This window comes from Raphanus sativus, chromosome 1 (genome assembly GCF_000801105.2).
Source record: "Raphanus sativus cultivar WK10039 chromosome 1, ASM80110v3, whole genome shotgun sequence".
NCBI classification, from domain to species: Eukaryota; Viridiplantae; Streptophyta; class Magnoliopsida; order Brassicales; family Brassicaceae; genus Raphanus; species Raphanus sativus.
In genome coordinates, this window is record NC_079511.1 from 16268130 (window position 1) to 16284630 (window position 16501).

Here is a 16501-nt window from a genome sequence, read left to right on the forward strand (position 1 = left end):
ATTTATGATTCATCCAAGAGTTTATGATTACCCAAAGGTTTAGGATTTACCCAAAAGTTTAGGGTTTGTGATTTAGGGTTCAGTGTTTTGCTGACAGTAATAATTTTTCTTTTTAAAGTTTTTGTTGCAACTACTATTATTTTTTATTTATTGTTATCTTTTAATTTTAAAAATATAATATAACTTGACAATATCTTTTTTTTAAAGACACTGAATACGAAATAACGAAAAGAATATGAAATAACTAAATTTTATTGGTTGGTGAACCTAAATGTTCACCATATAGAGAATGAACCTAAGAATTACTCTATATATATGTTCATTCTAGAGGGTGAACTCATGAATTATTCTATATATAATGTTAATCTTTACAATTTGAGATTTCACTTGTTAACTATACAGTCTTTTTAAGTATTACAGCATCTCCAAAAGACACTCTATAACTTCATATTTGAAGTTTTTTGTTCTCCAAAAGAAAACTTCCAAACTTCAAATTTAAAGTTTTTAGTAGTGAAAATTTAAATATAGAGGGTCACTACTCAAAACTTCAAATTTGAAGTTTTCCTTTTTATTTGCATTTTGGTCCTTACAATTACATACTACATTTATGATTCTTAGATATTTTGTTGTTTATCATTTTAATCTTTAAAAAATCATATCTCATAATATTTCATATTTGTTTTTATAAATTTAAGTTTTACACATAAAACTAAATAAAAAACTTAAAATAAGAAGTTTTAAGGCTTAAAAATACCTTTGACTTCATATATAAAGTTTAAAAACATCTTTAAACTTCAAATATGATTTTTTGCAAGTTTCAAAATAGAGTGTCTTTTTCTTGTAGTTTAATATTTAGTTATATATTTATATTTATAATTTATATATTTACTGTAAGATTTAATTAATTAATATCAATGTGATATTTTTATATATGTGCTAGTTATTTTTATATTAACTATAAAAAATACAGGGACCATAGTGTAAAATATAAATAATTTTAAAGTTATATTTGAAATTTTGCTTTTGAAAAAGAACACTTTAAAACTTCAAATTTAGAGTTTTGAAAACTCTAAAATAGAGAGTTTTTTTGGAGATGTTCTTAGCTGCACAATAATGACAAAAAATGCATATATTACTTTTGTTTTTAGGTGCATGTGTAGTTTTACGTTGTTTTCTTTCCCTGGTCATTTTTAATGTAAAACTTTCTTTAATGAAGTTTGTACTTTACGAGATCTGTTAAAATTAATGACTAGTGGTTAAAATAACTATAGCAAAGTCCTAATGGATCCAAAGTTATAGCAAAGTCCTAATAAAGTCAGTAGTTGAGGAGTAAACAAAGCTACACACTAATGGATCCAAAGTTAACCAAGTCAATACTACATTGAAATCAGCATTTCCTTCTTTCAACACCACTTTCATTAAATCATTGGAATAATTAGGTGGTACCCATTTAAGTCACCCGCCAAAAAAGCATACTCCCTCTGTTTCATTTTATTTGTGGTTTTAGGTTTATGTATACGGATTAAAAAAATATATGATTTTGTATATTTTTAAAATAAAAACACAATTACATATAAATCTAACCATATTTTAATCAATAGAAAATAAATAGAGAATCTTTTTAATATATTTTGCGTTGAAACTCTAAAACGACACTTATTTTGAAACAAATTTTTTTTCCTACAACGACAATTAAATCGACACTTACACGATCAAATATGTATCACACTACTTTTAGTGGGAATTGAAGTTTCTGGATAATCACACAAACACAAAAAAAAACAGAAAAGATGGACAAAATTGCACATAGGCTCTTTTTATCGATTATAATGCGTAAAAACGTACAAGTTACTAAATAGTTTTTTGAGATTCGTCTGAACAATTAAGAACAACAAAACAAGGCAAAAATTCTGCGAACTTAGTTCGTTAAACTAATGGCTCAGCATACGGTCGATTGAAAAACTTGTTCATGAGATCTGTTCTTGGATCTATCAAAGAATTTCTGGAGATAACATCTTCAAGATAATTTTTTGAGAGATAAATTTAATCGAATCTTACAAAGAAATAAGAAAAAGCTCTATATTAATTATCAAAAATGTTTCGTTATGTGAGCTTTAGTTCTTCTTATATAGTAATTCCAAAACCATGAATCAGCTATGAATAGGAATATAATTTCAAAGTTTAACTATCTTAGAAAAACATATAAAAATAAATAATGAAAATGTTAATGAATATTATTTGAATAGGATTCAACCACAAATCAGAAGGGACGTCTGGTAGACTATACTTTGATAAATACCGGATATTGAAGATGAAATTGTGATGTCTGTAGGTAACTCGATACGGTATATATTGATCTTTGAAGCAACACGGACTGGTCCTATGTTCTTTGATTTGAGATTGTTATAAGCCAGAGCTGGCATACGATCTCTTGTAAGATGAACCCAAACCAAATATTCTTCATTGAAGACCAAACAACGTCGATGAGAATCAGCTGTGGTCTTGTGTTTGGAAGCAGACACTTGCAGTTGTTATGTCGTCTTGGCATGTGTTTCGAGAATGGTGTCAATAAATATGGACGCATCACCATTTGTACGAGTGTGATACAGAAGAGTATATAAGTTGATGGAGCATGGGGAAAATCCCATAAATAACTTGAAAAGGACTGAAATCGGAGCTGCGATCGACCGCACGATTGTGAGCGAATTCGACTTGAGCTAGTCGTGCATCCCATTTTTTGACCACATCTCCAACCAGACAACATAAGAGATTTCCAAGGGATCTATTAGCAACCTCCGTCTTCCCATCCGTTTATGGGTGATAAGCTAAACTCATATCCAAACTAGTGTCAAGAAACTCCGAACGCAAAAAGTGACCAAGGAAGTGTTACCGCGATCAGAAACGATGGACGATGGGAGGCCATGTAGATGATAAACTTCTCAAAAATAGAATGGCCACTTGGAGAGAATTCGTCGTCTTCTTACATGGGATAAAACTCATATCCAAACTAGTGTCAAGAAACTCCGAACGCAAAAAGTGACCAAGGAAGTGTGAAGGCGATCAGAAATGATGGATGATGGGATGCCATGTAGATGACAAACTTCTCAAAAATAGAATGGCCACATGGAGAGAATTCGTCGTCTTCTTACATGGGACAAAACTGACTATTTATGAAAATTGATTGACTACCGCAAAGATAGATACAAAGCCTTTTTGAGTTTGTGGTAGCCCAAGCACAAAATCCATGCTTATATCCGTCCACGACTGAGTTAAATTGGTAGATGCATGTACAATCCCGCGTTAGATGTATGTCCTTTTGAATGTTGCCATCTAAGAAAATGCTCGACAAAGCGTTCAACATCACACCTCAAAGAAGGCCAGAAGTAAAATGTAGAGAGCACTTGTAACATCCTATCACGGTCAATATGTCCTTCACAATGCAATTCAGAAATCAACTTGAGACGTAATCTACAGTCAGGTACACAAACAGCCTGTTTTCTCGAAATAAAAAACCATCGCAAGGAATATAAAGTGACAGTTCAGCAAAGATCTTTCCGAAGAAAGGATAAGTCTTCTACATGTCGACAAATTATCTGAATCCAGGTACCATCATATGCATTGTTGTGAGCAGGGAGTGTCTTCGGCTTAACGCGTCAGCGACATGGTTGGATAAACCCAACGTGTGTTTGATAACGAATGTAAATTGTTGCAGATATGCAATCCAAGAAGCAAGTCAAGATGAAACCTTGAATTGTGTACTGAGATCCTTTAAAGCATCATGGTTTGTGTACAGAACAAATTTCCGGTTAAAGAAATAATGACGCCAATGCTTAATTTCTTGGACAATGGCATATAACTCAATGTCGTAAGTACTGTAGCGAAGAGAAGAGTTTGATAATTTCTCACTAAGGAAACCAATAAACCGGTTTTGTTGACTTAAACCACTCTTATACTCGTTTTATCCGTATGAAACTCAACCCGGTCGAGTAAATCATCAAGTCTAAGAATAGGAAAAGATAGCGCACTGGTATTTTGTTAATAGCTCTGCTATCGACACCCATCCTCCGTGTTCCATATTTCTTAGGAATGAGCAATGCAGGAACGGGACACCAAATTAGACTTGCGTAAGAATTTTTGGACAAAAGGTCTACCACTTGACGAAAAAGTTCTTCATGTTCTGCAGGGCTCATGCGATAGTTAAACCGAAAGTTGTAGTACTTATACTTGTCGATCAATACAACTTTTAACGTACATGTTAACTCATCAAACAAGCTGGTATATCAGCTTGTTTGATGAATGATCCATCTAATTGGGTAAATACATGACTTTACTACACTGCAAATGTTGTTGCTCATCCAACTCGAGCAGTGTGTTCTTTTGAGCATTTTACTATTGAGCATCAAGTGTTCATGAGTAGTTTAAATGAAGAGAGTATATTAAGATCTTATGAATAGGTTATGCAACACAAGGTCTGGAAAGAATAAGCAGGAGATGAGCCAGATGCAATGATAAAGAATGACAATTGGTATGAGAGTGTGCTACCTAAAGGAAGAAGGTTGTGACAAATAGATGGATTTTTATTATCAAATATCTTGCAAACAGAAAGGTTGAAAAAGCGCAAGTCTAGACTAGTAGCAAGAATTTTTACATAGATATATGGAGAAAACTATATTGATATTCTTGTTCATTTGGCTAAACTTCATACAATAAAATTGTCTTATCTCTTTCTGTGAATTTTGAATGGGATTTTTGGTAAATAAATGTGAAAAATGGTTTCTTGTAAGGTGAACTTGAAGATGGAGTATATATGCACCGTCCACCTGGCCTTGAGCATCTGGTAAAGCAAGAGAATGTTATGAGGTTAAAGAAGACAATTTATGGTCTTAAATTATAATCAAGAGCATAGTACAACAAACTTAGTAAAACTTTGAATGGGCGTGGCTTTAGAAATTCTGAGCTTGACAATACTCTCTCCACACTATATGTACCCTTGGGTATCATTGTCCTTCTTGTTTATGTTGATGATATCATCATAACAGGAAGTGACAAGGCTTTTTCAAATCTGTGTTTGATATTAAGGATTTGTGTGAACTTAAGTTCTTCCTTAGGATTGAGGTTTGTACATTAAAGGAATGATTATTCCTGTCCTAAAGGAAGTAAACACATGACTTGTTGAAATATGTAGGTAAACTTGGAGGAAAATATGCAAAAACACCTCTTAAAGATGGCTACAAGGTTTTATTTGAGGGGGAGATTGAAGATAATTAGCTATTTGAAAATGTTAAACTCTATAGGAGGTTGGTTGGAAAACGTATCTATTTGACTAACATAAGGCCAAATATCTATTTTCTGTTAATAAAGTTAGGCAACATATACAATCTCCAAAGATGTATCATTAGAACATGTTGGACGGGATATTGAGATACTTGAATGGATCGTCTGGTCAACGTGTTTGGATGAGATGCAATGAAAGTTCAAAGATTGTTGGCTACTGTGATGTTGATTGGACATGTGATAGAGTGGACACGAGGTCAACCACATGCTACTGTACCTTCATATGAGGTAATCTGGTTACTTGGAAAAGCAAAAAAGCAGAATATTGTGTCTTTTTCAAGTGCTGAAACTGAGTAGAATGCAATGAGAAAGCCTTCAAAAAGTTGGTATGGATCAAGGTACTTCTCAAGGATCTGGGCAATGAATCCGAGACTCAAAATACCGTTCATTGTGACAACCAAGCTGCTATCCACATTACTTCAAATTCAATGTTCCATGAAAAGACCGAATACATAAAGGTCGATTGTCACAAGGTCAGACAGTTGATGGTTCAAGGAGTTATTTTTCCATGCTACACAAGAAGTGAAGATAACCTAGCAGATGTGTTTACAAAAGCAGCAAGGTGGAACACAATTGAATATATTCATACAAGATTGAGACTCATTGATCTTTCTCAGCCATAGTCCTCTAATAACAAAGTCTCGACTATTTTTCTCTTGTAATGTTTTGTCCCCGTTTGGTGAGTTCCTAGGTTTTTAATGAGTGAGGTCTTCATGGTTTCCAAGTTTTACTAGTTCATTTGTACAGGTTTTAGGGGGAGTGTTAAAGAAGAAATTAATTATGCATATTTTAGGAACAAAAGCCTTTTGCATGTTCATCATTTATTGCCCAGGAAATATTGTACTTTGCATATTCAGCATTTATTATATGTTCTCTAGAGGCTCTTCTTGTAAGTTGTATAAATATGTTGTATATTCTGAATAATAAAGTAGTGATAATTATTCTCTCTCTCTCTCTCTCTCTCTCTCTCTCTCTCTCTCTCTCTCTCTCTCTCTCTCTCTCTCTCTCTCTGTTGTTCTTTATTATTCTGCAAGTTTATTCTATAATTCTAATCAAATTCTCACACCAGCTCAGTCATGCAACATGGCAGTGTGTCCAACCATGAGTGTCAATCGATATCAGGTGGTGTCGATCGAAGCTAGCCTTTGGTGAAGTCTGCAGATTTTTTTTCTTTAAGGTGTTGATCGATGCCAGTAGGGTGTCGACACACCAAGCTTCAATGTCGAGTCTGCAGTGTCGAGAAGACAACTCGATGTTTCATTGATTTTAAGGGGTATCGACTGACACCAAGAGATTGTGCCGATCGACACTGAGCTCGGATTACTGATTACACTTTCGTTCATTGCGTTCAGATCTTCAGATCCACACTCTTCATTACCCTCTACCATAATGGGGTTGACAAACAAGGAGTTGGATTTGGTCTACAGTGAACCAAGTGAAAAATTCTCACACCATCTCAGTCATGCAACATGGCAGTGTGACCAAACATGAGTGTCGATCGATATCAGGTGGGTGTCGATCGAAGCTAGCCTTTGGTGAAGTCTCCAGATTTCGAGTCTGCAGTGTCGAGAAGACAACTCGATGTTTCATTGATTTTAAGGGGTATCGACTGACACCAAGAGATTGTGCCGATCGACACTGAGCTCGGATCACTGATTACACTTTCGTATATTGCGTTCAGATCTTCACTGTTCATTACCCTCTACCATAATGGGGTTGACAAACAAGGAGTTGGATTTGGTCTACAGTGAACCAAGTGAAAAATTCTCACACCATCTCAGTCATACAATATGGCAGTGTGCCCAAACATGAGTGTCGATCGACGCTAGCTTTTGGTGAAGTCTCTCAAATAGGTGATGCTTTAGTTCTCCATCTGATGGACATACAAATATAATGAAATTCGTTCCTACTACTTGAGAGAGCCTTTATGGCTATTGTAGGGAGCAGTTTGCGACATGCATATGAATAAGTTGTGTCTGACATTCATTGATAAGAATGTTTTCTATGACTATGGGTTTTAGATATATCATGAAAGGTCATGCACATGGGTTATCAGGGAGACTCATTGATATATCAAAATATGATATGGCTGATATTCTTGTGATGCCTGCTAGTGTAGGAAGTGAATATTTTGGGTTTGAAGAAGATAAAAGACCCTTTCCTAGGATCAGAAACACCACTATGAATCACAAAGACTACTGCTATCAGATTTCATCAGAACCAGTGAAAAGAAGAGAATTCAACATCATGATGGATCAGATTACACATATATTCATCTTAGTGAAAAAAATCGAAGCAGTGTGTGACCATGTGGAAATGCTGGAAAATCAGGTGCATAACATTAGTGCTACAGTGCAGAGGCAACAAGAACAGTAACGAGAGGAGATGGAAGCCATAAGAAGCTTTGTGAACACCTGGTTCGAGATGAGCAGAGAAGATGTTGAGAGTTGGTTCCCAACAAGTTCTCATTTACCTCCAAACTAGCCCAAAATCTCCAAGGTCAAGTTAAAAACTATAAACAAGCACTGAATGGAAGACAACCCATTAATAAATTTTAAATTCTGTTTTACTTTCATTTATTACTTATATTTATTTATTTAGGAAAAATCTGAGGAAGCCAAGCCTGAACAGGCATTGACTGACACCTGATTAATCGCTCGATAGCTTATCATGAGCATCGATCGCTACTTTACGGTGTCGATCGGCAGTCTCACCAGAAGGCAGGTACGGCCGTTTCTCCTTGTTACATATGTTTTATTTATTTAACAATCTTCGACTGTATAACACAGGGACAATGTTGTTTAAGTCTGGGAGATGTAATTACTAATATTGTGTTTTGTTTTGAATGTCAATTTAAATTGTTTTAGTGAGTCAAAATAGATTCAGTTGGAGATGATGAACTTTTTCAATTTTAGTTATTACCTAACCACTCTCGAGCATCATTCTTTGAGGTTATTGACTGTTGGGTTTACTCAATGGAAACACCAAAGTGGATTATCTGCTAGTAACATCAATGCTTGCTGAAAATGTCTAAAGTAACCAAAGCTAATTTCCAACCTAATTCAACATCAATTGCTTATTTGGGGCTTGGTATCCATTGAACAGATTTCTCCTGCAAGTCTGGAAGGTAAAATTTTGTGTGTTTCTGGTTCCCCCTTTCTAGACTCTTTCGATATAAAAGATTGATATGATTTTCTGAGATTTAGAGGGATAGGAGAATTTTCAGCGACCCTGTTAATTTACTTCAATGGAATGATCACACATCGTTGAAAGCGAGAGATAGGAAAATATCTTGTGACCCGTTATTCGCCTACATCTTTGTCAGAAAATAAAAACAAATCAAAAAAAGAGAAAAGAAAAGAAGAGAGAGAAATCGACGATATGGGAAAAAATAAAGAGGAAAGCAACCAGAGAAAACTACATGTATATTCAAACACTTGCTTGAGTAAGAGTCCATGTGTTCAGTGATCGATACTCCCAAGATAAAGCCTACACATTTGTTGTAGTAATGAGGTCAGTAGAGGGGTATGTGAGGAGCTATTTTTTAAGCTATGGGATGGAAAGTATGGTTGATAAGCTGAGGTCAGGTACGTGTAAGTGCCTCTAAAGTTGGCACTGATTCGATGTGGCTTGCAACATTGCAGAGGTGATGGTAATAGTTTTAAACAAAGGTGAATCCATGTGATTTTCAAACCTCTTTCACACGACTATTCTATGTTTTTCTTGAGGGAAAGAAAATGATAAGATTGGGAGAGCTGATATACTATATATTTTACTGGTTTTTAGCCATAGTATAAGTCTTATTTAAAATCTTTTTATTATGTTTCGAGTCTGTTTAGATTTTTTTCAGGTCTATGTGTGTTTTTGAGCATTTTGGAGAATATGAAGCCATTTGGAGAATATGGAGCCATTTCGAGCATAAAGATGAGGAAACTTGTAGCAGTTTAAGAAATCAGAAGTTAAACTGATTTTTGGAAAGAATGTCGACCGACACCGACGCAAGTAAATGGGCTGACTATATTTTGAAATCAAGTTTGGCTAGAAGTCTCCACATATTACAAGATTGCTGATGGCCGACTTTATACCTAGTATTTATGTTAAGCCATTGTTTAGGCAAATACACATTCATAGAGCTTTATTAGCTATGTTGCATGGAAACTTGGTTGAAAGTCCGTTTCACGTTTCGGAAACGTTTCGGAATCAGAATCTCTCAGAAACTCGCCGAAACTCATTCGAAACTCGTTTTTAAAAAAATTCAATTTGGAAACTTAATGAAAACTTGCGTTTCTATTTTGGAAACTCGCAATTGTGTTTGGAAACATGTAAGAAACTATTTTTTATTTTAGATTTTTTATAAATAATTAATAAATATAAAGATCAATTTATTGTTTTAATAAGTTAAAACAAACTAATTGGAAGAGTATAAGCAGAAGATTTGGTATTTATAATCTTCGTCTTCTACCTAATCAAAGTTTTTCATACAAATATGGTCTCAATCATATGTGAGATGTTGGAGGTGATCAATTTGTTTCACTAGTTTAGATTAATAAAGACTTGAGTTTGAGTTCCGTGATGAACCTGAGTTGGAAGCGGTACAACAAGGTTAAAGATGAAGTTATTGATCTTTGACTTGTAGTTATGATTTTTATCTTTCGTCAACTTATTTAATATTTAAGTATTGAATTTTTGTTATTTTGAATTTTTATATGAATTTGATGTTTAATGATGACTATTTTTTTTTCGTATGATTATATAGAACATCTATTTATTTATTTGTAGATATACTAAGCATAATAAAATTGAATTCACATATTAATAACTTATATATATATATATATATATATATTTATAGACGTTTCTAAAACGTTTCCTAGGCAAAAATAATCAAAAATCATGTTTCCACGTTTTGAAACATTTCGTTTCCGCGTATTCGTTTTCGATTCCATGCAACCTAGTTTATTAGTCTTAGAAAGTTTTGGAGAGAAGATCAACCTAGTATTTGAACTTTATTATTTCTTCAGAGATTAGTTTTAGAACTCTAGTAATTCTCACTTTATCTATTTAATGCAATTCATTCAGTTTATGTATGTGTCTTGATTAATTATATCTGAGTAGCTACCTCGTTAGATTTAGGGTTTTCTAGGGTTTTGATGAATTTATAAAACATAGAACTGCTAGGGTTATTTAATTGGATACTTCACATAATTGATCTTACTGCTTGTAATCCAGAGTATCTAACTAGGAGCTTGAACATAGGATAATCGATAACCGTGAGAGTGGGTGTTGGGGCAAAATTGGTCATGACAGACTCAATGCCCGAAAATTCCCGAAAAATATTTGTTCTCTGAAAAAGAAAATAAAAGCACGGGAAGCTAATACTAAATCTTAGTATGAATTCAAAAGAATTGTATTACAAGTCAACGGAAGAAGAGTTTCCGCGCAAACCAACACCCGAACCAGCAACGTCCAAGTCGCCATTAGGCAAGAAGGACCAACGCCCAACTTGCGTTTCTGTACAAAAGCTTTGTCGATACACTCTCGACAAAAGTCCCCGTGCTAAAGACTCGAGAAAAATGGGTCACGGAACCAAAAAAGCAGTCCAACTCTCTGAACTGGTGAGTTGGATCAAGCACCACCCGTTCGGAGAGTTGGATCGAGCGAACCGGCCAACTCGCCCGTTCGGCGAGTTGGACCAGACGCACCGTCCAACCCGCCCGTTCAGCGAGTAGGACTGAACCTTATGCCTTCCGTTAAACCTCGACGGGTTAATCCCTTGCTTCGTCTCAATCGGAGTTACCATTGGAGCCTTAAAATGAGAACCACAAAACTCATTTTCCCGATGAAGTTCATGGTTATCGTATAAATGACATTGGTTAACTTAACACCGCAATTGTCTAAACTATAAAATAAGTGTGAACTTTCTCGTCAAATCGACGTCGTATAAAGAAACGTTCTTTCGGAGAAATCGTAAAAACATTTGATTCGAAAAACGGCCCAAATAGGCTCTCAGAACACGGCTAAAGACCCATTTATGATTTCACTCAAAACTGAGCCCAACAATGCTATGATGGTGTATCTTACTTGCAGAAGGAGGTAAATCTCGCGAAATCGGAAGATAAATGTCAATTTTCCAAGATAATGATGAAGATAAAGAAGAAAAAGGAATATTTCCGCGAAGCAATAAACTTGACCTAGGGGAAAAAAGGAAAATGGGAACTGACCTAGAAGGCATATATAAGGGGAGCTAAGGCTAAAGGCGCAGGACAACTTTTTAGACTCTAGAACTCTCTGCACTTAGAAACCCTAGACATTATTTTCGACATGTCTGTTTCTAGGATTTGCACTCATACTAGACGAACTCGTCCATGCAGTTCGATCTCTTGTTCAATTCTTTCTAACTGAACTACGTTTGGATTGATCTTCGAAAGGGGTACGTAGGCAGCCTTTTACAAGGTCCAGTCCGAAATCTTTAAAACCTTTTTGTATTTTTTCGTCTTTGTTATCGAGCTGTGTCTCAACTAGGTATAGGGTTTTGAATGGCTTTAACTGGTCGAAGGCTCTTGCGCCCATAGCTTTTATAACCTTTTGTAATGATCAAAACGCTCTTACGCGGATTCGAAATAAATACCTACTTTTTTCTAAACTCGATTTATTGTCTTCACATATTTTCTGCGTTTATTTGGTTACTTGTTGTTGGCTCTCGCAGAGAATCCGGTACCTCATGGGAAAGTTATGGTTTCCTGGCTTTCCTCCGACTACAAAATCGACGGTGTGAATTTCGGTTTCCACAGTGGGTTTGACTTTTAAAACTAATTCTGCTGAGCAAGGTTGTTAGGCACTTGCAAGAGTTGGTTTACTTAACTTAGTGAACTTATCGATCAGAGCGTTAATGCTTGTGTAAATAAGTATCGATCGACACTCTTTCTAATTCGCATGCGAGAGGTGGAATTATAGATATTATACATCTGATTAGACTCGCAGCAAGATTTGGATATCTTACTATTGAAGGTGAGTTTTAGAACAATGCCTATCACACTTTTAACATCTATGAATTATAGTTTTGATTGGCTGAAACCCTCAGTCTAGCAATTTTTCTCATATATCTTACAACTGATTTATTGCTATTTTTTACTGTTTTTATTATTATTTGCCTAGTTTATTTTTAATTTCTTATAGTCTATTGTGTATCGACGTTTCTTATGGCTTCAATCTATAAATGATGTAATTGATCTATTATTTGAGACAATTTGCTATATGGTAATTTGAAGTACAGCACAAGTTCTACTAAATATCTCACAAATCTTATTTGAAAAACTATGGTTTCTCTTTCTTGTTTTTATTCCAGCTTTCATTGGTAAACAAGATAGAATAAATTGAGTAGACTAAACATATTTTAATCAAGTGAAATATTTGGTTCTCGGCTGAAAACTTACCTCTCATCAAAATACAGTTACTGCTCAATAGCTGGCTAGTGTTTTTATATATGTAATTTGAACGTCAATGGTCTTATTTTATTTGATGAAATCTTCTTTTACCGTAATTGGTAAAAAAATATTGTATATGTAATTTGAACGTCATTGGTCTTATTTTATTTGATGAAATCTTCTTTCACGTAATTGGTAAAAAAAATATTGTATATGTAATATGAACGTCAATGATCTTATATATTAATCTCATCAGTATACAAAGATACATGTATATTAATTCAGTCACTGCTCACACTAGCTGGCTAGTGTTTTTTTATATATGTAATTTGAACGTCAATGGTCTTATTTTATTTGATGAAATCTTCTTTCACCGTAATTTTTTTGATAACCGTGGGGTTCGGCGACCGAGGTCAACCAATTAATCCCACGAGACCTACGACATTCCACGTATTCTTGCGATTTAACGCTAGTCCGGATGGCCACACGGGGTTTCGAAGCTGGATCCGTATTTGATGAAATCTTCTTTCACCGTAATTGGTAAAAAAAATATTGTATATGTAATTTGAACGTCAATGGTCTTATATATTAATCTCATCAATATACTAAGATACATATATATTAATGCAGTCACTGCTCACTAGCTGCCTAGTGTTTCTATATATGTAATTTGAACGTCAATGGTCTTATTTTATTTGATGAAATCTTTTTTCACTTAATTGGTAAAAAAATATTGTTAGTTTCCATCAAGAAGCGATTCTCAAGCCTTTGATATCTTTGAGTTCGTCTTCTCCACCCACTCTTACATACCAAACTTACTCACACTATATTTAGTCAGAATAAACACTCCTGAACAAACAATGGGAAGGAAATACCATGATGAAAACGATGGTGGTATGGCTCCAACTGCTGAAAAACCTTGCGACTTACTTTCAAGAGGAATAGTCCCGAAACTTTTGAAGAAAACAGCAGGAGGAGAAGGATGTTGCATCTTTAGAATTCCTCAGAGACTTGAAAAGAACAACAAGAGTGCTTATGAACCTAGGGTTGTCTCCATCGGCCCATACCATCATGGCAAAGAACATCTCGAGATGGTTCAAGAGCACAAACATCGCCTCCTCGGTTTTTTCATGGCTGAAGCTCAAGAAAATGGTGTGGATCCAAAACTTTTAATTGAAGCAGTGGAACTGATGGAGGAAGATATAAGAGAGTCGTATTCGGAGAGCCTTTATGATAATGATGTATCTGGTCAAAAGAAATTGATTGATATGATGGTTCTCGATGGTTGCTTCATTCTCATGTTGTTCATGGTGGTAGCAGGAAAAGTCCGGTTTGATGGGGTTGAAGATGATCCTATTTTCAGAGTTCCATGGATTTTACCTGCTATAAGAAGTGACTTATTACTTTTGGAGAACCAGGTTCCCTTCTTTCTTCTAAAAACTATATTCGACAAATCAAAGATAGTAACCTCGAGTGAGCTAAATGCGATTACATTTAATTTCTTCAACTATTCCATAGAAAAACCGGATGAGTTTTGGTTGAAATGCTACAAACTTGATGCAAAACACCTTCTTGATCTAATTCGAAAGATTTTTATGCCTATTCTGCCTGAAGAAAAAGAAGAAGAAAATGATCTTCCTCGCCCTTTTCTACAATTAGTTCTCTCAGCAAAGAAACTTCAGTTGCGGGGGATATAGTTGTAACTCTCTTCCATTTAGGGGTGATTTGATAGACGCCTCGACAAGACACAAATTTAGAAGACACGACTTCTCATTGCAACAGTCGCATGCATTGGATTTGAAATTTTGTATAACTTTAATTGATAAGTCAAATTTTAACAATTTAGCTTATCTGAATATATGGAAACTAAGCCAAATTTTAACAATTTAGATTGTCTAAATATATAAAACTATGTAAAACTTTAAGAACTTTACATATTATATTTTTATATTTTGCAAGAAATGATTGCAGCAAGCAGTATCCGAGATCATAAATGATTGTTGAAATATATAGTTAGAGAAAATTCATGTTATTTAATAAATGATGGACGCCTCGTTTTGACCCCAACTTCTCTTATGAAACAGTCGCCTATGATCATCATTACACTTCTCAACTAAAAGTTGTAACTCTTCCATTTAAGGGTGATTTGATAGACTTCTCACTGCAATAATTGCATGCTTTGGATTTGAAATTTTGTATAAGTACGTGAAATTAACTGATTTAGTTTGACTAAATTTATGAAACTAAGAAAAACTTTAACAATTTAAATTATCTAAATATATGAAAATATGAAAAACTTAAAAAAAATTAGAAGAATAGAAATTTTAAATTTGTCATTAGCTTTAGGAATTACTTGTACATCAAATTCTTAAAACTAAAAACAAAAAGGGTAATTTAATGATCCTCTTACACAACTACAACAAGTAACTTCTCCTCTATTTAATTGTGATTTGATGTAGAGACACAAGTAGGAACTGCAATAGTCGCCTCTCTTGGGGATAACCATCATAAAACTCTCTCTCTCTCTCTCTCTCTCTCTCTCTCTCTCTCTCTCTCTCTCTCTCTCTCTCTCTCTCTCTCTCTCTCTCTCTCTCTCTCTCTCTCTCTCTCTCTCTCTCTCTCTCTCTCTCTCTCTCTCTCACATTCTCTTGTGTTTGTCAGAATCATTTTTCCATGAATTGAGAGAGATTTTGGGACACACATGAACTGTTGTTGCTGTCAACTGTCAAGAGGTGGTTTCAGTTAAAGCTCAAAATTTAAGCTTTTACCCGCGGGTCCCGCCCCGTTTGAACCGCTGCGGGGCAGGTTTCAGGTCGGTCAATTCGAAAAATTCAACATGCGGATGAAGGTACGGATCAAGTCGATTATAAACAGAATGGGTGTGGATCGACCGAATTTGAACTGCGGGTATCTGCTAACCCGCAAAAAAAATTTAAAAAATATATTTTGTAAAAGATATATAAAATAGGGCTAATTTGCGAGATGGCTTATTGTTCAATCGAAATTAAGCCTCTAACATTGATTTTGACTGAATTGAATGAGTGACTCTTTGGACTCATGGGAGACGGTTATACCCTTAAACGCAACAAGTTACCGGTATCAAGTCTTAAACTAAACCACATGACTGTTTTTGGTTTGCATATAAACCATCACGTAATTCACGGAGCTCGTTCTGTATATTTACCAAATATGATGTAAGCTTGTTCTCTCTCTCTCTCTCTCTCTCTCTATCTATCTCTCTCTCTCTCTCTCTCTCTCTCTCTCTCTCTCTCTCTCTCTCTCTCTCTCTCTGTCTCTCTCTCTCTCTCTCACTCTCTCTCTGTAATGACATTAAATTAAATAAAATCCCACTAAATCATCTTCAAACCTCTCCTTTCCCATCTCCATTTCTCTGTAAAAATCAGCAAAAAGAAACTACTCATCCTCTCTCAAAAATAGCACAACACTACAATATGCTTGGTGAAGTTGAATATAACGAGAGGATCACGTCATGGCGGTTCAGAGTGAAAATACTCATAAGCCACTCATTATATTCCTATGTTAGCGGTAGAGGACCCTATTGGGTTTATATCTTAACAGATGAAGATGGAGCCAAGATGGAGATGACCATTAATGAAGTAACTGCAAAGAGATTTGAAAGTCTACAGAAAGAAGAAGGAAAGTGGGTGGAAATCTTTCAAGTAGAAGTTGGCCATGCCTTTCCAGGTTTCAAAGAAACAAACTCTCCATATAGACTAACTACT

General features: G+C 35.0%; 1 protein-coding gene across 1 annotated transcript; it reads left to right on the top strand.

Moving 5' to 3' along the window:
- The first annotated feature begins 13618 nt into the window (after window positions 1–13618).
- On the top strand, window positions 13619–14455 carry LOC108846664 (UPF0481 protein At3g47200). Its single transcript, XM_018619874.1, has one exon. The coding sequence runs from the start codon at window positions 13619–13621 to the stop codon at window positions 14453–14455; it is 837 nt and encodes a 278-aa protein (XP_018475376.1).
- Window positions 14456–16501: the final 2046 nt, after the last annotated feature.